This window comes from Amphiura filiformis, chromosome 1 (assembly GCF_039555335.1).
Source record: "Amphiura filiformis chromosome 1, Afil_fr2py, whole genome shotgun sequence".
In the NCBI taxonomy this organism is placed as follows: domain Eukaryota; kingdom Metazoa; phylum Echinodermata; class Ophiuroidea; order Amphilepidida; family Amphiuridae; genus Amphiura; species Amphiura filiformis.
In genome coordinates, this window is record NC_092628.1 from 64,555,792 (window position 1) to 64,578,812 (window position 23,021).

The window sequence follows — 23,021 nt, forward strand, 5'->3', positions numbered from 1 at the left end:
TACAGTTAATAATAGTGAGAACTTGTCCACAAATGGCTAATAGCTTCATTTTCACCAATTTTCGGCTTTTTTCAAACTCAAATTGTACACAAAAATAGTACCAAAAATAGTCCATGAAATGGTTTCAATGGACCTTCATTTTGCAAAAAGTTTCCACTTCTCAGGGGTGCACATCCCCCTCAGACACTTCAGCGCCGCGGCAAACTCGGCGCGATGGCCGCTTTGGTGGCCATTTATTTTGATTTCTTACATCACCCTGACTGCCCTCCCCCACTTTCAAAATCGTTCCGCCGCCCCTGCTTCCCGCATGCAGAGTTATTTTTGTGACCTCGACTGTTGGTGGAGCATTTATAGACCGATCGTTTCACTGTAATTTATTACCTGGGGAGTGAGACAGTGTGTATCACCAGTTTGCATTCGTGGTTTAGAAATATTGTAATCATAAAATTGTTTCTTTCAAATATGGGAATATAGAAAAAAGAAAACAATTCTAGTTGAAATAATCTTTAATACATTAAAGCACTTTGATTAAAGCTATACTGACCAATGTGGGCGAATTTTCTATGGTCGAGATTTGACCTAAGATATACAAATTAGGTACACCAAAAGTGTAAATTATACCACCGTGGCGGAAAAATAATTCAACAAAACATTTACATTCCCCACCAAAGCAGGTGTTGCCAAAAAGCATGATAAATGCTATGTCGATGCAGCGAATGACGTCGCCAATAACATTTGCAGTGGATCGTGCGTTAAGTGTACCCTTAAGGCATTGGCAAGATGGCCTTACAATTTGGATACAGTTTCCAATCCGTGTACTTGCAGTGGTAAGTTTGGCACTAATAAAAATTAATTTAAGAAAGGAATGGGGTGCCCAATAGGAGCTTTGATGTGATGTGAAATGTAACCGTTTGGATAAAATGTTCTATTTTAAAATAAATATTGTAACATGTGACATATAAAGCATATCTATTCCAATGGGAGAGGCGTAAAAATCGTACTGTGTGCTATGCAAGAGGCCCGGGCAAGAGGATTGGTTTAAATAAAAATCAATAAAGCTGGGGTTACCATTTATGTTGCTATTGTCAGGAAATGATACACGTTGGTGGTGGTGGTGGGGGGGGGGGGGGTGTTATTAGAGCAGAATTATTCAATTGAGAATAATAGCTTTGCATATTTAATTCTTATGGATTTTTTTCTAAACAGGGTATTTACTTCTTATGATTGACTGCATTGGCTATGAACAAGGGTTGTTAGTGACTTCGTAAAAATAGATCATAAGATATATAAATATTTAAGTTATTTTTCACAAAATATTCAATGTATACGAAACTGCAACAAATACATTGCAGCTCCCCGATTGATCATGTTGATGAGCTTACGTGATAGTACAGTTCAGAATAATGAAATACACACGGGACATTTAAGCATTATTACTCAGTATCAATACATAAAATGTAATTATACATAATAAATAAAATATGAGATAATAATATTTTTAGTATCATTACAAACATACGTAGGCCTAAATAATAATTATTGCTCTTAAGCGTAAAAATATATGAATAAAGTCAATACATCCCAATATGTGCTAAACATTGAAATTTCGATCAAGATAATTTTTTTGAAGTTTTCTCTTTTGTTTGACAAAATACGTGAGCGGGTTTGGCGACTGTTTATTCCAGTAAGCCATGCCGCACACCACCTGGATAATACTATGGGTGTGATCGTAATAGCGCCATCTCTTGAAACCTCAACGCAAAATGGCGTTGTGCCTTTATTTCTACCATTTAATATAGGCATAATAGGCATTTATTTTATTACAAGCGTTAATTTCCGCTGTAATATACTTAACTTGCATCCAGTGTATATTAGTAAACAGTAATAAAATCAAAACCAAGTTAATTATGTTATTTATTCTAAGCACGTAGGGGGGCTACCTTTAAACAAAACAGATGCGAAGTAAATGAAGCAATTTACAACTACAATAACGGGGGGCCCCTCCGTAGAGGGTGCCCCAAAAACAAAGAAAATGAGAACATCATACAATTTTTGACCAAAAATACTTGGGTCATAACTAAACACTGGTCACTTACATTGGACTATAGTAATTAGGGACGGACGCACCATTTGACTTTCAAGGAAAATGTGGTCGGGCATTTTTTTCGACCAAAACAAACACACAAAAACAGGGTTTTCGGTCGATAAACCAGGTTTGGCTTGCCTCGTGCATCATGACGTGATTTTAATAGACGGGCGTGAGTACCACGGCGTATAAAAATCGAAATCTGGGGATCGAAACCCGGGGAGAGTACTCAGTACATGACCATACGGGGACGTGCCGCATAAATGGGTACGGTAGCATTTCCGGCCTTTTGGTATATCAATGACCCCTTTTTCAAAGCCTATTTTGATATATGAATGGGTCCTTTTTTCACAATTTTTTCGGAAAATACCCAATTTTTCCTTAATCTAGCCAAAATTTTCCCAAAATTTGTAAAAACTAAGACAATTTTGGGTAAATTCGGCCGAAAATTTTGACTTTTGGTATATCAATGGGTCCAAATATCTTGAAAAACTGAGCTATTTATGGGCCCACTTTCAAATTCTCAGCGGCACGTCCCTACCAAAGAAAAAACCAAACTTGGGGATCGAAACCTCTCAATTATTCTGTCATTGCATTTTCTATCCGGATTTCTTCCTTCCAGGAGACATCGCTTGCAACATTGCATTGTGTGCGTGTGACATGGCGTTCGTCGGCTGCCTGAAGACAGAAGTAGACAGTGACACCAATGCTGACGGTGACGGCAATCCATTCACACCCAATGTACAATGCGACCAGAGCCCAGACCGTTAAGGGATGGGGTATGAACATAATGAACAGTATTTATTGTGGGACATTTAGAGCACATCAGACATATCGAATTACATTCTGAATACGAAGAATGTCCTTCTGATATCAAATAATTTCGATTTTTGAAATTCGCAATGTAATACACATTTTATGGCAAATCATTAAAAATTGATATTTTTGATATTTAACAGTACTCAAAGTAAACTTTATAAATCTGATGATTTATACTTAAAGTGTATATAGGTGGGATGAAAAGCCGACGATCAATTGAAAATTTTAACCTTTTGTATTGAAAATATAAATTTTTTCAAAAAAAAAAAAAAAAAAGTCTTTTTTGGGGAAAAATCCATATCTTCAATAGGATGGTCACAATTTTCAATTGATCGTCGGTTTTTCCTCCCAGCTACATACACTTTAAGAATATATTATTATATTATTAGATTTATAAAATTTACTTCGAGGACTGTTATATATCAAAATGTGAAAAATATCAAATTTTAATAATTTGTCATAAAATTTGTATTATATCGTGAATTTCAAAAATGAAAATTATTTGATATCAGAAAGACACTCTTCGTATTCAGAATACAATTCAATATGTCTGATGTGCTCTCATGTCCCACAAAAAATACTGTCGAAACGCTCAAAACGCTCATTCCAGATCCCTTAACATGGTTAATATCAATGGGACTGACACGGTTATATTTCAGATACGCAATGCACTCGCCATTTGTGCCTGTTCATAATACAGCACTATACTATTTTTGTGAATAAAAACAATGTCGTCTGGTTTTATACCAAATCAATTTCGCTATTCACAATAAAGGCGCCGCCAGCTTTTGATCATCGGAAAAGGTCGACATCCAAGTGCACGGAATACGACTATTACCATGCTAATCCATAGGACACGTGACAATATTTTTTAGTTTTTCAAAATAAAGGTGTTACACGCGAATCGATACTCAATAATACTTAACAATGTGATTTGAAATGTGCACAATTAATTTTTCTCTATCGATTTGCGTGTAATACCGTTATATTGACAAACTAAAAAATATTGTCACGTGTTCCTATGTAATAGCATGGTAATATTCGTATTGCGCGTACTTGGATGTCGACCTTTTCATGATACATCACGATTACATCGCAAACCGCTGGCGGCGCCCTTATTGTGAATAGCGAGAATTATATCAATCCTAATTCTTCAGTTGAACTAAGCTGCTAAAGCTGGTAATAGAAGATTTATCAATTTTTTTGCAGTCACAAAATTCAAAGACTTTCAAAATGGCCCTTGAAACTCAATTTCCTGTTTCCGTCACTTTTCCAGTTCATAATGAGACAACAGTTTCATCATTCATTATTAAGACAATTTCTCACAAAAATTACCCTTTGGCGCCACCCATACATTGCAAGGGCTTACTTGAAGCTAGCGAAATGAATAGGAGATAACCGAAGACTGAATTGTTTATTCCCTGCTTTCGGAATGATTTTGCGGCCCGTTTTCATTTCGAAGAACACTTATTTAGAAAAAAATTCTGAAGTACAATTAAACCAAATAATGATTTAAAAAAAGGATTTTTGGTCAGGAGCGTCGCTAGACCAATACGGGGCACACCGACGTCGCCTGGCTAATAATTACGGTACTTGGTACAGCAGAGATACTAAAATAAATACCCGGGATCGATACACGTGTATGTGCTATGCACGATTTTGATATTCAGACGAAAATCTTTGGATACCGGGGTAGAAAATGATTAATATCTCCCGTAAATGATTTCGTAAAAGAAGCCAGATGTGGTTCCTTGCACTTGAATATACGTGTTGAACAGATATGATAGTCGTTAGCTTGCGTCTTGAGAAAAAAGCTTGCGTCTTGAACTCAAAAACTGACAATAATTCTGATTTTATATGTGCCGAACTATATAGCGCAGTGTATAGGCCAATCGTGGAGGTAGTCTAAAAGCAGTGACCTATGGCGTACCATTGTCAGCGAGGTCAGTCACCGGGCTATTGTCAGTAGCCTTTGTCAGATGTCCTTCGGCCCATTATGCGTCTCTAAACTATTAAACAGGTCGGAACAAAATGGCCATGCGTGGCGGTGGATCCAACCTACCTTGGCGATTTCTGCCATGAAGATATCGGGGCGATGACACTGTGCGGGGGGTGTTTTGCCGACGGAAATATTTTGTGAATTGTACCCAATTTTTTTTTTATAGCCAGGACGGCGCTCAAGAATTAAAAAAGTTTGTGTGTGGGTGTGTGTGTGTGTAGGGGGAGTAGGAGTAAAAAAATTCGACCTATTTTTTAATTAGTAACTACTAATAACATTCACAATAGGTCTGTTATGTAACAACAGCACACAATTTCGTAACACGTTAATATTTATTATGTCTCTTGCAATTTGCCGACAATCACATAGCTTTGACTACATTTGCCGACAACCACATGGTTTTAACGACAACAGTCAATTATTGCCGACAAAATTGTGTATAGGGGGTGTTACCCCCATACCCCTCCCCCCTCTCTAGCGTCGCCCCTGTTTTTGGTTTACAAACGCGGGTGAAATTTCATAACGCGAGTGGGTGACGGGAACCCGGGGACTGGAATCAGGAAATAGAGTTTCAAGGGCCTTACAGGCAGCTAAGATTACTCATTTTGCTCAGAACAAAATATACGTTTTTTATACAGCTTGGTATGACAGCAGCCCATAATCAATAGGGTTGCTGTCATAGGGCCTACACATGAGAGCCTCACAATATGCTTGAAAAATGCTTATGCAGTTTGAAAACTAAAAATCGCTTACAAGTTACATTAAAGTATGGTTCTTCGATATCGGTACTGTACTGGTCACTGAATAGAGTTACCCGAAACTAAAGAAATAATTCATTATGAAATCCCAGCAAATTGGCAGTGATTCTGTTGCAAGGTGTATTATTTTAAGTTCATCTGTAAAACAAATTTTAAATTACAGTAAAGGTATTATGGGTATTTCCATATACTTCAGATAAGTATGTCGTAGGTGGCATACTTTCATCACCAATATAATTACACTCGAATCCAAATCGACAATCGCAGACCACACAGTTCAATATAATCACGTGATCAATTGAGACGGCAAAAGTTCTCGACAAGGAATGTGATCTGGGAGATCGCCGCATCAAAAGAATCTATGTGGATAAGAAGAGAGCTTCCAACACCATGAACAGAGATCCACTTCTGAGCGCTAGAACGTCCTCTGTTGGTGCCCAATCAACCAGACAGAAGGATCAAGTACCATTAAGTACTCTATCTAATGATGGCCTTTGACCAAGATGGCCGAAACTGTCAGGTCTGTAAATATATTTTGTTTTTAATAGTGATGTTGCCAGTGAGGCCGGTGCCCCCCACCATGGTCGTCGGTATATCTTAGGCCGCCGGTGACGGTGACGGGCCTTGGTTAAAAAAGTTGGGGTCAACAAAAGACAATTGTGTGTGCGCAGGGTGAAAAACCACAAAGTACATGTCGCTCAAATACTTCAAATCCTGGGTGCGACACTTCCCTTTTTGACTATTTACGTTGCCATATTGAAGTGCTTCAGTGCTTCCCGAATATTATAATGGTTGCTAAAGAACAAATATTTTGGTAGATTAAGGACCACTACAATATACATACATCATAACTTTATTTTCTAAATGATAGTTTTTGGTGGGGGAAAATAGTCGCTGCATGAACCGTCGAGACGCCGTACAAAATTGTAAATTTCACCGTCCACCGTGCGTTACTCTGTACGTTTGTATCAAATATCTTTTTATATGGCCGATCTCACACGCATTTCAACGGAAAATCTGTTGAACCTCACTGCAACAGATTGTCCAACACCTCACTGCAATGATGTCTTACAAATAAAAAGATCATAATAATAGTTAGACTTTCCTTCGTATGGTCAATACCCTTGGCTGACTTTAATAAAATTATTATAAAAGGGATAAATTTTGTGCTTTTTTTACGTTGTCCGCACGTTCATTTCGTACGTGCGCGAACGAGAAGTTTACTTGGTAAAAATGTAGGACACGGGTGTAGGACATCCGAGCAAGAACAAGCTAAGTCAGCTATATATGATCATGTCGCAAGAGAATCGTGATGTAGGGAGGACTCCAAGATACTTGGCAGGGAGCATGTCAGAAAGTATAAAGAAGTACGAAGACGGGAAGCGATGGAGATCAGAAAGAGGGGACAAAAACCATGAATAGAGAGGAAGGTACTTATTTCCTAAGTCACGTCTATGACCCACTTTTGAAGTCTGGAAATCAATTTCCCGGGAAAGTGGATCAGATACTCAGATCTGATGAAGTCTTCCGATGATATGGACGAAATATTAGTGAGTAAAAACTTTGTCTAGCAAAAATTGCTATATGATTTGAAGTATACAAACCTAATAAATCAATTCAATGAATGAACATCTTCAAATTTCAATAAAAGTACCTTTCGTATGCATAAAATAAAAGTTCCATGTTTGGATACTTCATTCCATTTTCAAAATGAAACGAAATCATTTAATAATATGCAAGCAGCAAACAGCTTATAAAAACAGTACTGAAATTGTATGTCTACAAATAAATCAAAATATACAAAAGTAGGCTAGTATTTTTTGTTGAAAAGTTTCCTTTGACTAACATCTACAATGTACAGGGATTCGACAAATCAGCAAATACACACTCATCACACATACCCGAACACGCAACAACTTCCTCCCGTCCCCACCCGCGCACCTGGCGTGTCTGGTTATAACAATTTAATAGGTTTAATTTAATATTATACTAATAGACAAAACAAATAGACAAAGTGATATATACCCTACAAGCCTTTTAAAAGAATAAACACTCTGCACCCACCCTCACCTCACCTCACCCCACCCCGCCCTAGCAAACACCTGTCAGTAGCCAGTCTCTCCATAGCCGGATTTTCGCCTGTCTGATTTGGCATATAGATGTTAGTGGTTACCAGTTGAATTACTGAGAGAGGGCCATAGTCTTTGACACTGTGTTGTGTTATATTATGTCCCTCTCTTCTAAGCCTTCGATTATCTGTAATAAACAAACAAAAGCAATACGTGTGTTCTGAATAGTAAATTGCATCTCAAAAAAATTGTGCAAGTGGAAAGCGCCCTCTTTGGCAATTACAAAATACCGTTGTGACATGATGCTTATATCAACGTCAAGGGCGTAATCATAGCTCTCAAATGCCGTTTGTTCTGTTTAATTTGCTTGTTTTAATCTCGAGATATATTAAGTTAACAACGAAACGGTAAAATCATATTGTGCCAGTTTTGCTAGGGAAGAGGGCTATTATATAGACCTACACGTAAATCAATGATAGCATCAAGTTTATCAAAAGTTCCTTCGTAAACTCAAAGAATGCATCAATTACACAACAATAAAGATTCTCTTTTTCCACCTAAAACAGATTAACCCTTACTGAACTAGATCTCACTGAATCTCACTATGAAAGGTCCGAGGTTCGAATCCCGGGGGTGCAAAGTGACTTCTTTCTTCATCTTCTCTCCTTTTCGTTTCTTCTTTCCTTCCGATAGCAAAAATCCCTTGTGTTCAGTTCGGGTTATAAGACAAATATTTTGCATTCTGCTGTAAAATTAAATACATGTGCATGCCAATGATTTTATCAGCTTTTATCATGGCAAATACTGCTCTCTTTGTTACTCAAGACATGTTAAGAGACAAACAAATTGCATAGGTTAATGAACGCGTACCGGATATTACTTGTTGGGAGACAAAATAATGCGCGTGTGCTAATGTTGATGCGTCTAATGCACGAGCCCCGAAAGGGGGGGGCAGTGCTTTGGACGCATCAACATCAGCTATCATTTATTATGTAAAGACCTCTTCCCTAGTAAACGTGGGTAAAAGTGGCACAATTGTGATTTCACCCTTTCGTTGTTTAATAAGGGGACTCGATCTTTTGTGCGTAATTATAGAGGGCCAGGGATTCACTTTATCATTAAAAAATCATTTGAAGAAGTCAAAGAGCCCTAAGAATAAAAACTGTAGTGTAATTCACGCCAGACATAATTTATTTATACGACAAAAATTAATTTTTGTAATCGATCAAAAAACAAACGTGTTATATCAATTTTAAATTTAGCCTGAATCCGTAAATATGGTACCTCTCGCCCTTTTTTAGGTCAAGGCTGTTTTTACCATTATGCAGCGAACCATTGTTGAAGCTATTTCACATACATGTATAAAACATTCTAGAGAAAGAATGATGCCATATACTGTTGAAATATCTTTTGTTGATTTCGAATGATAATGTCATGAAGTCGTAAATTTTAAGGTCAAATTCCTAAAACCAAAACAAAACATTGCGACGCAGATATTTCCCGACTTACGCAATTTCATCATCACATCAGTGTCTTTATTATTTGTTTGAAACCTTTCCCAAACGTTCGTGCTCTTTATGCATAAAACGGCTAATCTATCTTTACAAAACGCGTCTTTTTTAGTAAACAAAAGGCTAAAGATGGCATTATGAGATTTATCATTTATGTATAAATCATGTATCGTATCCTTAACTAAACATATCTCGAAATTAAAACAAGCAAATTGAACCGAATAAACGGCATTTGAAAGCTAATAATACACCCTTGACGTTGATATAAGAATCTTGTCACAACGGTATTTTCTATTAAACAAAGTGGGCGATTTTCATATGCACAATTTGTTTTATATAGATAGGCTGAATACATGATGTATTCTGGTATTACAAGTACATCAGGTGTGGCACACATGATATTGTGGAGCTGTCAAATCTGCTTCTAATGATTCTTAACATCAACGCTCTTATAAAGTTGGCCAGAATAACTACTGACCCAAACTGCATATGCGATGTAAACATATAGGGCAAAGGTCATGTGAGGTCATACTAAAATTTTCTATACGGGCTACTACTACACTGAATTACATGCTACGACCACAAAACCTGGTTATAAAACACTTATCCAAGCTTTATACAGGATATAGGGCCTACACCGATTTGGGTCAAAGGTCATGCAGGGATTAATTTAGGGGTCATTTTATGACAATATTTAAAATGCTATTTCTGCTCTAAATTACATCATAGTGCTACAACTTGGCCAGAAGAACCACTAACCCAACTGCTGTATTCAGATTGGGTCAAAGGACACACAAGAGTCAGAGGTTATTCAGTCAAAAATGCTTTTAGATTACTACAAGTGGTCTGAAAAACATTATTTACATTGCTTGGGGTCAAAGGTCATCAAGAGGTCATCTGGCCAAATGATCCACTTTGGCTGCAAAAATTGGTCAGAAAATGGCTATAAAAGTTAACGGTCATTCAGATGTCATCTGGGGTCATTTAGCACCTGCCTCATATTCGTAGTCCGACGAGTAGGGCCTGTTTTTTTCTTAGTTACCAACTATACTCTGACTCTGATCGCTCAAGAAAGATTAACCACATAAATCCACTAACCGCCCCTCCCGAGCCACTGGACTTTCGCGATTTGTCTTTCTTGCGCCATGTGAGATAGTGATCATAGTGTGAAATGAGTATAGTCTGGTAACTTAGAAAAAAAAAGGTCCTACTCGTCGGACTACATATTCGTGATGACCAACTAGAAATCAATGAAATTAATAACTATAATAAAGTTTATGAATAAATAATAACTGAATATTAAATATAGGTATATTTACTAGTCTGTCAACGACATGTATCGTGAATGTATTTCATATATAGTTGTCAGAGAGGTTTCCATAAAACTTACATCTTGCGTGACGTCTTCTTCATAAGTCACTTTATATAGTTCTCTTCCAGGGTAATGTAGTCGTGGTCGGTCACTGGCCATGAACACATCATCTTCAAACCACAGGGTATTCGATATAACCTGAAAAGTGACAAGCAGCGAATGAACATGAACTCCCCAAATCTAAACCAAAACCGTTTATATGTGCATGATGTAGCTGAGCCGGAATAACCTACCCCCCCCCCTACACATCACCTTACATTTGAGGATAAAGAGCATTACAGGTAAGTCAAACGAAACCTTTTGTGAATCCACTTGAGCATACGAATACTTTTGTGACGTTTGAAACGTTGATAATAACATTTTTCCGTAAAAACAAAAACAAAAAACGTTTCTACGGAGCATCACACAGTTGGTGTACTAGTACCTCATGCATCAGCAGACTAGCAGTACCGCATTGCCCCACCCTATTTTAGCCAACCTATCTGAATCATCTAAAATGTACCATTTTGTCAGCACTTTTAGCCAAGTGAACAAATGCTTCAAACCACTGACACTCCCGACCAGGTTGGAAAAAAAAAAAAAAAGTAAAGAATAACAAAGAGCGGCTCAACGGCATAATATTTCCTTTATTTGGTAAGTATTGTCTTATCTAGTTGGTTTCAGGAAAACCCGATAAGGGCATAAAGCCTAAAAAACAAGTTGGGCCCGGCCAGTTACATCATTAATATCGAGGATATCAAGCTAAAATCGTTTGGTATTGTATGCAGTGAGTATCAAGGAGAATAACAAAACCGTTTCTTATGGTTTAGGATATAATTATTATTTATTTATTTATTTATTTTAGATTTTGTGCCAAAAACATATTCTGGCGTGAACGTAAATCACGATCACTGGCTTTCAAGTCAGAGTATAACTAAACAGAACTGAGACTAATTTTGTTGCCACTCAATTCATGTATATATAATTATTCTGTGCGCCATTAAGCTTCATTTCTTGATTTGGATGCTGGCGCTTATACAAATTCTATGATTGATTGATTGATTGATTACAGTGCAACACAGCTGCCTCATCTACATTTTGGCCATTGTGAAGAAAAAACCGCGTTTAAGGTGGTACTACACCTCCTGATAAATTTGGGGACTAATTTTGCATTTTTTTTCAAAAAATAACTACACACTGGTGACTAGGGTTATGTATATTATAGAGGCAAGGAATCCAATTAATTCATTGAAATTTCAGTGATTCAAGACAAGTGGTTCATTATAGGCCTATATGTTAAGAAATGAGGTACATTCTAGCGGTACCTCTTTTCTTATCATAAATAATGTACCGCTTGTCTTGAGTCACTGAAATTCTAGTGTAGTAACTGGATTCCTTGCCCCTATATACATGACTTTTGTTACCAGTGTGTTATAATTTTTTTTTTAATATGCAAAAATACTAGTAGTAGTAGTCACAAATTTATCAAGGGTGTAATACCATAAAAACTCTGTCCATAGGGCTCTGTATATATAAGACTATGGTTCACTGGGCTGTGACGTTATTGGGGGTTGGAAATAGACATCTTTGTAGTCACTGGAAAACCCATTATTTCTGAACAGTTTCGCCATAAAAATGGAAATAAAGTAATTTTTGCGTTGGGGCCACAAAATTTATTTAGCTAGTCTTTTATTGTTAAACAATAGATATTCATTTGTCAGCATAATTCGCTTCATGATATTTACCAATGCTGTTGCTGTTAATATAGACAGTGATCCAGCACCACCTGCAACAACTCTCACTTGTCCGGTGTTATCGACGAGAATGCATGGCACCATTGACGATAAAGGGCGACGTCCTGGGGCAATGATATTTGCCGGTAGTGGAGTCACATTGAATGCGAAATCATCCATTTGATTATTGTAAAATATACCAGTGTCTTCTCCGAGAACAAGAGAGCCAAAACTGTAACCAACACAGTAATATACGAGAAAACAAGAACACAAATTAACACATGAAAGGCATTTTTTATAAATTATATAAATGTGAACATACGTTTTAAAACTAAGTTTAAGAGCACAGAAGATTCCCCGTCACGTACGGAAGACATCTTTACTGTCGTTTCTCTTTGTCATAATTAAACAACACCCACTGGGCTATTCTGATTGAAATACATACACCCCCTGTATGGAAGACATGACCTCAATCTTCCACATAGGGAATACGAATTTCAAATGATGGGGTTACTTACCTGAAATGGTGATTCCATTTGAAATCTACACCCGGCATCCTCTGTGGGAGATTAAGGTCATGCCATGACACGTCTTCCCATAGGGGGTGTATGGATTTCAAATAGAATTGCGCATTGTACCATGTGTACCGAACATATTGAATATTTGCAGTTTCTTACTATTTATTGATGGAGCTAGATATAGCTACTGCATTTCCATACTGATCTATTACAGAGACATGCGCAGTTCCTCCTTCCTCATATAGCCCAAGGAGACTATCTTCCCCGTAGTAACTGGGTAGATGGGTCCTGTCGTCGGTGATCTTATGACGTATCATATCTGCGTATTCTTTGGAGATTAATTGCTCTGTAATCTAATGATAGGAGGATATTACGTTAAAGAATCAAACATATAAATTATCGACTCAGGGAAGTGGTAAAACTTTCTCACATTGGCCCTAAAAACGAAAAAAAAATCGACCTAAAATGTCCCTATTCTTTATGCCCATTTTAGTCCAAAATTCATTGCTGGTCGACTTTGCAATTTGCATGTTCCCCGGATGTGAGCCAATTCATATTGAAAGAAGCAATCACGCTGTAATTGGTTATAAAACAGAAGACAAATAATGAATAAGTTGTATCCTGTGGTTGGACTATTCAGACACCTGTTCTCATTTTGTCGACTCAAAAAGTCCCGTATTATAACTTTGACCTAGTGCATTTAGTTTACTTGGACAATGCCGGATGAAAGCATAAAATTAGCTTACGTGTTAATCTAGATGGGTAAATAAATGGTGGGTGAGGTTTTTTTTATGCGTAAAGCGTTAGACAATGAACATTTTTTTAAATAGTGTAATGAAAGTATGTAACTCATTCTCAAGATGTCTGTTCCCGAAGAGAACTTTCAATAAATGGTGCCGGAAGTTGTCCTTCGTTATAAAATACTTTTACGAGTACCAGCAAAACTTACACTTGGATCAACCTTATCTTTGAGATCCCCTCTTCCCGCATACGCGAATTTAAATATTTCCACAAAGCGATGGTACTGAAGGGGTCTATTACAATCTGTATTGGAGGATTTACTGCATGGTGTCAAGTAGTATCCTGGGTATAGATCAATTATAAATCATGTAAAACATTGTAATCGTATTGTTAGTAATTTTTTGTTAAATGCAAAACAAGATTATCATAATTAAATCTTCTTTTTTTCATTTGACGTGCTCTCTTTCCTTTCTCGTCCAATTTACTTCCAAAACGTATAGTTGTGTCTCTCTAACGTCAGCTCAGCTTTGTTCTCTACAAGTTTACATTCCTTCCCTTCCCTTCCCTTCCTCCCTTCCTTCCTTCCCTTCCTTCTCACCTCACCTCTCCTCTCCCTCTCCTCTCCTCTCTCTCTCTCCTCTCCTCCCCTCCCATCCCTTCTCTTCCTTTCCTTTTCTCTCCTCTCCTCTCTTCCCTTCCCTTTCTTTCCTTACCTTTCTCTTTTCTTCAATTTAAGCAGGTGTTTTTGATAAATATGTCTTTTCATCTGGTTTTTACATGTTTTCTCATTTGTTCACAATTTCAGGTACTCTACTCTTCTCTTCTCTTCTCTTCTCTTCTCTTCTTCTACATTATCGTCTCTACTTCTCTTCTCGCTGTCTAGTTCATCTGTCTGTCTGTTTGTCCGTCTGTGTTTTACGGTCTCGCGATGCTTTACCTTCTAATAAGTTCAGGATAAATGACAATAGAGCTCCACTCGCTGGCGGTTGCGGAGAAAACATCGTGAGTTTGCCGTACTGCACTCGCAAAGGTTGTTCCACGGATATGTCATATGATTGCAGGTCAGCAAGTACCAGGCCAAGTTTGTTTTCTGAATTAATAGTTTAATATATAGGAATGACGAAAACGGCAAATTGTGTTATATAGTGCAACATCGGAATATGGTAAAACAACATTATGTTCAAACTTATGTTGCATATAGTGTAGCACCGGAATATGGTAAAATAACATAATATTCAAACTTGTGCTGCATAGTGTAGCATCGGAATATGGTAAAACAATACTGTACTTAAAGTTGTGTTGTATATTGTAACACCGAGATATGGTAAAATAAGATTATGGTCAAAATTGTATTGTATAGTGCAGCACCGGGATATGGTAAAATAACATTATGTTCAAAGTTGTGTTGTATAGTGTAGCACCGGGATATGGTAAAATAACATTATGGTCAAAGTTGTATTGTATTGTATTGTATTGTATTGTATTGTATTGTATTGTATTGTATTGTATAGCACCGGAATATGGTAAAATAACTTTATGTTAAAAGTTTTGTTGCATAGTGTAGCACCGGAATATGGTAAAATAACATAATATTCAAACTTGTGCTGCATAGTGTAGCATCGGAATATCGTAAAACAATACTGTACTTAAAGTTGTGTTGAATATTGTAACACCGGAATATGGTAAAATAAGATTATGGTCAAAGTTGTATTGTATAGTGTAGCACCGGGATATGGTAAAATAATATTATGTTCAAAGTTGTGTTGCATAGCGTAGCACCGGAATGTATTAAAATAGCATTATGGTCAAATTTGTATTGTATAGTGTAGCACCGGGATATGGTAAAATAACATTATGTTCAAAGTTGTGTTGCATAGCGTAGCACCGGAATGTATTAAAATAGCATTATGGTCAAATTTGTATTGTATAGTGTAGCACCGGGATATGGTAAAATAACATTATGTTCAAAGTTGTGTTGCATAGCGTAGCACCGGAATATATTAAAACAACAATATGTTCAAAGTTGTGTTGCATAGTGTAGCACCGGGATATGGTAAAGTAACAGTTTATTCAAAGTTGTGTTGTATAGTGTATGTAGCACCGAAATATGGTAAAATAACTTTATGTTCAAAGTTGTATTGTATAGTGTAGCACCGGGATATGGTAAAACAACATAAGTTCATGTATTGTATAGTAGAACACCGGAATTTGGAAAAACAGCATTATGTTCAGAGTTGTGTTATATAGTACAACACCGGGATATGGTAAAATAACATTATGGTCAAAGTTGTATTGTATAGTGTAGCACCGGAATATGGTAAAATAACTTTATGTTCAAGTTGTGTTGCATAGTGTAGCACCAGGATATGGTAAAATAACATTATGGTCAAACTTGTGTTGCATATTGTGGTACCGGGATATGGTAAAATAACTTTATGTTCAAAGTTGTGTTACATAATTGAATATTATTGAAATTATATAAATAAAAAAAATAAAATTACATTATGTTCATAGTTGTGTTGTATAGAGATACATCAATTGTATAGTGCAACACAGGCATATGGTAAAATTTAGTATAACCGAGATATGTTAAAATAACAATTATGCACAAGTTGTGTGTTGTATAGTCTTTCACCGAGATATGGTAAAATAACACTGTGTTTTAAGGTTGTGTTGTATTATAGTGTAGCACCGCGATATGGTAACATAACATAATGCTCAAAGTTGTGTTGTATATTATATCAACGGGATATGTTAAAATAACATTATGTTCCATAACATTTTTGAGTCAACTAATCTGATATTATGTCAGCACCATATAGTCGTGCGGAAGACTCTTTTCATGCTCATTCATCTGTAAAGAAATGTCCTTGAGCACGTGAAATAAGGAAATAAAAAAAAGCATGCATCATATCCGAATCTCAGTGTGAAAGCTAGGGGCGTAAACTATCTCATTTGCATAACAAGGAACCACTTTAATAAGAGCCAGCGTCCTTTATATCAATTTAGTTGACAGACTGTTGGTCATGCAAAGTTGTGTTGTATATAGTGTAGCACCGGGATATGGAAAAGACAGTATGTTCAAAGGTGTATTAAATAGTGTATCACCGGGATATGGTAAAAATAACATTATGTTAAATGTTGTGTTGTATAAGTCTATCACACGGATATGGTAAAATAGCATTATGCTCAAAATTGTACTGTACAGTGTAGCACATTGATATGGTAAAATAACATTTTATTCGAAGTTAGTGTAGCACTCGAATATGGTAAAATAACAGTATGTTTAAAGTTGTGTTGTATGGAGATGCACTGGAATATGGTAATAAATAATTATAACACTATGTTCAAAGTTATATTGTATAGAGATGCATCAGGATATGGTACAATAACATTGTGTTCAAAGTTGTGTTGAATAGAGATGCACCTGGATATATATAACATTATGTTCAGATTTACGCTGTATAGTTAAGTACCCTGATGTGATAAAATAACACTATGTTTAGAGTTGTATTGTATAGTATAGCACCGGGATATGGTACAATAGCAAAAGATGTGTTGTAAGGTATAGCACCGGGATATCATGATATAGTAACATTTTTTGAGTTGGTGGATTTAATGAAACTTAGCATCTGCTTTTTCAGGAAAGAAATTTTTGCCCAAGGTCATTTCAAGGTCACGGTTGGACTTTGTAGTCTTAAGACCGCAACATATCTAGTTGTTGTTGTCGCTCTGTTGTTGTTGTATTCATGATGATGATGTTGATTTAACCAAAACCAGATAAATCTGCATATAAAACGTATATTTTGGCCCTAAATATATTTTAAGATATAACTTTTTATACCAGTAATTCAACAAAATGTTACAAAGAAGCAAATTGCACCTCAGAGATATGTGTTTATTTACAAGCTGTCGAAAGTTATCAAAGCAGCTAAGAAATTCAAAGTTACCTGGTGTGGCCTTGCGAATCTCTTCAGCTATTGTTGCAGCTAGACGTCCATTGTAGAAGCTCATATGGGTACCATTGATGGCTATTTCCTGCAAGGTGTTGGCTAATCGAGGCAACTTGACCATGTCACCTTCCTTTAACAATTCCCCTTCATCATCGGTGAATATCTCCCTAGAAAATGAATATAAATATGCGACGTAAATTAGAATTAACAAGTGTCTGTAAAAGCAATGGAACTTGGCTACTATATCAATTAAAATTCATACAATGTACTTGGTTGCTTCTTAATATGACCTTGTATTTGGATCAACTGCTTGCATCTGCCAATCTGCTATTCGGATAGCATATATAGTGAATTGTTTCTTTCAAGTAAAACTATTTATTCACTCTTCTTTTGATAATCTTTTATTTTTTGTTCTATGATGCAAACCAGCAGGTTTGCTTACATACAAACAATGTTGAGCAATTAAATTCATTCTTGCTATTATTTTGTAAACATTTTGTACTGGTAAAATTCTATATAATTATTAAACATTATGCATCAATTCTTATTCAATGGGTGCGTCTTTTAAAGAATGAACGTAATTTGATTGGTTTTCTGGTGTATAATATCTCACAATAGTTGATAGTGATATTAGTCAGGGCGCGCGCCGCCACGCAATGGCGGCACGCTTGTTGCTCCTCAATGATCGCGCGAAAATGCGTTCGCGTAATACACGTGCGAGAACTAAGAACGTGATTCGGCGGCTTAGATGTTCGTGATGGTTTCGTTCATTTAAAACAACGGGGATGTCCTCACAAAAGTAACTTTATTTTTTTCTGAAAAAAGGCAGTTTTTCTCGCAAAAAATACATTAAAACTGAATAAGAATGAGAATAAACGATAGGATTTTGTCTTTTGCCTATCAATATCGTGTCATAATGGATGGGCTGGCCAATATTTTTATCGTAGTGGATACCGGCTGCGCCGGCATCCACTACTCAAAATATTGGCCAGCCCATCCATTATGACACGATATTGATAGGCAAAAGACAAAATCTATCATTTATTCTCTAATTATACTCAATGCAAGTTTAGTATTTAAAACATATAAATGTTTACAAAAAGTGATAGCAGGAATGAGTTTAGAATAGTTGATAAACACTGTTTTGCAGTGTTGCGCTGAATAAAATGTCTCATGCATACCATAAACTTGTGTTATTCTTTATGCTATCTTCATTCTTTTGTATAGCAAATGCTAACGCACCGCCTATTTTGAATCCTTGTCGTGCCAATTGAATTGAAGGTTCAAAAAGGCTACTCCATTCTAAGCGACCGTGTAGTTTCCACAGCTCATAGAAGCCCTTCACTTCTCCAGGAACCGCTATTGCAAGACCACCTGAATATAACATGATAAATTGTACTATTATCAGAATTAGTACGTTTTTATTGGTCACACACCACCCTATTTTGCATCGGTTAGTACCCACCGTTTCCTAACTATAATCCGGACTGACAATTAAATTGTCGTTACACGGCGTGTTTGCACTTTGGGCTGTACTTTGGGTTTCTACTCTGTAAGAAGCAACGGATAGTTATAACTCGCTGTATTTGTTAATCTAATGCATAAATATCATTTTAATACATTCCTGTTGCAGTTGGTGTTTTTGTCACTACACGGAAACTGAGTAGATCATTTGAAGTTTAAGAAACTTTTCTACACCATACTTCTCTTCCTTCCTCTCCGAACATAAGTATCTTAATAATATATGGTATAATGTGAAAACCCAGTTTTATGATACATTACAAAATATCTATGATACATATCTGCTGTTTGATTGGCACCCGTTACAATTATGACGATATCGTATCGTTAAACATTGCCAAAACTGATATTGACATATTTCTATTATATAAACCCAGTTCTAATTTATACCTTTTTTAGCCTCTGCTGGATTGTCTTTAAACATATCCCGATAAGCAGCCATTGGCGCCTTCTCCCGTGCATCCACCACCGATACATTACCGGATACCCTATTGTAAGCCACACTAAAATGGCCACCACCAATCCCTGAGCTGTGGCAGTTGACGACGCTGGTACAAATCATAGCTGCTATGGCTGCGTCGGCAGCACTTCCTGCAATATCTGTTGAGGTACCTTGAAGAATGTCTCTTTTAATTCAAAACAAAAATAACACAAAACAACGGTTAATATACACGATACCAAACAGTCTAGCCATTCTGTAGTAGAACGTGCAATTATATACAAGTATTTGTTAATCATCCTATTGAAAATATGCGAGAAATAAGCTCTTGTATTTTCTATGGAATAAGCATCATTGCTAACATGGGATGTTGTACCCCAAGGACAGAATAACCAATGCACTAAGTTTATTACCACGTTATAACAACTGTACAACCACATTATAATTTCCATTGACATTGCAAGTTGAAGTCGTCCAAAGTGAAAGCCTTCAAACAAAATGCACCATTAGGACTGTAAGCCTATTAAAAATAGACAATAGAAGACTTTCTATGCTCAGCATAATCACGTGATCATTCAGAACGCCAAATATTAATTGAAAACTAAAACTGTGTGTTCCCATCACGTTCCAAATCACATTCATATCGGAAACGCAAAGGCCAAAATGACTTGGCTCCACATAAATTATTGGAGTTAGTTCTTCTTTTGGATTTGGATAAAGCTTTATTACTAGTCTATTACTGTTGCATTTATGGACTTAAGGGCAGAGTAATGGGAGAGAACATGGACCTTTTCGAGCATCATTATTTTTAATTGTATGTCCAAAGTATATAAAACTATACATTTTTGGAAAGGAAATGAGTCAAGGAATCCCATGGTGACGTCAGATTTGTTCAAAAATCTCGAGTTTTTGAAAAAATCACAAAAAATCACTTTTCTACCCCAAATTTTTTGTGACAACTTAAAAAAAAATCCGTTCGGAGTAAAAAAATTTCAGTTAACTTTTCATGAAGAAGAGACATGAACTTAGGGAAGGTTTTTTTATTATTTTGAAATTCGTCTCTTTTTCGAAATTTTGAAAAAAACATGTGAAAAAAGCAATTTTGTCACTCTATTAAGCTAAAAATCGCACATAATGGTGTATATTTTTGTTTAAAACAAATACTTTGAAAAATTGAGAAAACCTTCCCTAGACTTTGAGGTACTCTAAACGATAGTGCAAAAGTTTACCTTTTGCTTGCATATTTTTCGAGTTATCTTGTCACAAAAATCGTGTAATATTGTCAAAAGTGAACTATGAGAAATCGACGTTTTAGTAAAAAATGTCAAAATTATGCACAAAATGTCCTTATATTTTAAAACGGCAAGAGTTTCACGCTTGTAAAGGCTGTATCTGGTGCATGGTATAAATATGCATCTTTTTGCACCAATGAATTTATAATGTGTGCGCCAAAATTCAAAATAATTAAAAAATCTAAGTGGCGTTTTGACTGCAAATTTTTGTTTTGTTTACACCGCATTTGCCGACGTTAACAACATACCGAATGCGCCTTGACTGCGTTGGACATACGCGCAGAGTTGCGCCGCGTCACGCGACGCGAATCGCGCGCGTAATCACAATATTTCGCATTCGCGCATTTCTGACTCATTATTTCCCGCCAATTTACTAAGCTGTCTTGAGCCATGTGACTTTTTAGAGTTGAAAAGAGTAAAATAAATCAAGCAAAAATACGTGTAAATATTAAAAAGTTGTATTTTATCAGTTTCAAGTGAAAGAATACATCTTAGTGTTGACAAATATCAAGAAATCTCAAATTCGGGCGTGGACGAATGTGTCTTCCATTACTCTGGCCTTAAACTAGAAATTGTATAGAAAGATAGTTATCTCCACAGTGGCGTAACTTTGGGTCAGGGTGCCCGGGGGCGAAAGTAGTTCGGGTGCCCCTGACCAACATGGTGCAGAGCTAATCAATTTTAGCATAGACCTACCGAATAACTTACGAAGTGTTTCAGATTAAATTAATATCATGTTTCAATGCAGTTCATGTTAATAAAACAAAATGTTTTCATATTCTCTAATGTCTTTACTTTGGAGACTCGTCACTAGCTGCAGTGACGTAGCATATGGCGCCCAGGGGCAAGAATACAAAATACCCCCTCTTCCTAAAACAATTGCGTGCGGGCGCGCGAAAATGTGCATAAATACCACTAATTTGGTATTTAATCAAGTTGAATTTAGGTCTTTAAAATGACAATCTATATGTTGATATGCGCGCGAAGCGCGCGAAAAATTTTGTGTTGAAGGGGCACCCAAATGAAGAGTAATTCAATGCATGGTGGGTAAAGGTTTCCACTTCTTTCCTATAACAAAGTACTATCGTGTCAAAGGCTATCCAGGCTTGGGTGCCCCTTAGCCCGGGGGCACGCCCCCCCAGAGCCCATAGGAGTTACGCCACTGTATCTCCACAGTAAACATGGTAAATGAAATGGCGCATGTACTGAATGTAAAATTATGTGCAACTTGGCTGACCTCATAGATTTCCTAGTCCAGCATGGCTAACCACATGGGGGAGTTACTTTTTAGATGTATATAATTAGCAGTAGCGTAGCCAGCAAGGGGGGGGGGCAGGTGGGCAGACAAAAATGAAAGAAAAATGTGCCCCTCTGACCAAAAGGCAAAGGAAAAGAAAAAGGGCAAGGGGCCCCTTTTCCATCAAAATTCACCCCGATCATGGGCCAAAATAGTGTAAAATAGGCTACCAACAACATCGTCCCAATAAAGCTTATTTTGGAAGCTTGAAAACATGTACAGTCTCTCTAAAAACAAAAATTGCATGTTGCAACTGCAATTTTTTTCAGATGTGCCCCTGTAATTTTATTTTGCCCCCCCGACCAAGAAAGCTGGCTACGCCCCTGATAATTAGGGGCCTATATATTATATTATAAGTTGCTTTATACTATAGGTAGGCTACTTGTATGCAAGTCCTTATAGGTGGTAGAACATGCACCCTATACCCATACCCTAAAAATGTAACCCTAATGCTAACCCTAAATTAGACCCAGTCGTAAACCAAATCTAATAACGACCTTTAGGGCTATCCTAATGCGTTGGATAAATTTCAGCTTAATCTGCTCTCTATCACTTCTCTGATCTGGTTTACTGGCTGACCTTAGGGCCTTTTACAATCCACAATTAACGTTTCCCTTTAGTACAATCCCGAGGTACAATTTCCGGGCATGAGCATGATGAGTTAAGGCCTGAGTTGAAAAGAAAACAACGACAAAAATACAGACATGCACATACCTGCCAATGTCTGAACAGATTTTATTATCCGCTGCTACAGCTGCATTATCGAATGTGAATCTTTGCAATCGATCTTTGATTCTATTGTCATCTACTAGTTGTCGCCATGTTGTATTTCCATACCAAACTAAGAAACACGCCACAGCTCCAAATGCAGTACCGAAAACAAATGTGATTATATATTGCACACGGTGATGAGATTCAGCCATATCTGCAGGAA

The 23,021-nt window shown here is 36.8% G+C and overlaps 1 protein-coding gene and 1 long non-coding RNA gene across 2 annotated transcripts in view; both read right to left on the reverse strand.

The window, feature by feature from the left end:
* Nucleotides 1-23,021, reverse strand: part of LOC140151059 (uncharacterized) — a 525,069-nt gene that overhangs the window by 76,216 nt on the left and 425,832 nt on the right. The gene's annotated exons all lie outside the window — the stretch shown is intronic.
* On the reverse strand, nucleotides 7,829-23,010 carry LOC140150984 (glutathione hydrolase 1 proenzyme-like). The gene is made up of 10 exons (XM_072173170.1): nucleotides 22,802-23,010; nucleotides 19,450-19,685; nucleotides 18,720-18,912; nucleotides 17,536-17,705; nucleotides 14,523-14,675; nucleotides 13,794-13,927; nucleotides 13,004-13,197; nucleotides 12,339-12,558; nucleotides 10,633-10,752; nucleotides 7,829-7,918 (listed from the first exon to the last, which is right to left on the reverse strand). Exons 1-10 carry the CDS (start codon nucleotides 23,008-23,010, stop codon nucleotides 7,883-7,885), a joined length of 1,665 nt encoding a protein of 554 aa, XP_072029271.1. The 3' UTR covers nucleotides 7,829-7,882.

Excerpts from the sequence above, each read along its gene's own strand:
- LOC140150984 (XM_072173170.1), bottom strand. The coding sequence starts at position 23,010 with ATGGCTGAATCTCATCACCGTGTGCAATATATAATCACATTTGTTTTC. Across the intron at positions 13,928-14,522 it reads TATCCTGAACTTATTAGAAG|GATACTACTTGACACCATGC; the intron begins GTAAAGCATCGC and ends ATCTATACCCAG. Across the intron at positions 10,753-12,338 it reads TATTAACAGCAACAGCATTG|GTTATATCGAATACCCTGTG; the intron begins GTAAATATCATG and ends GTCACTTTTCAG.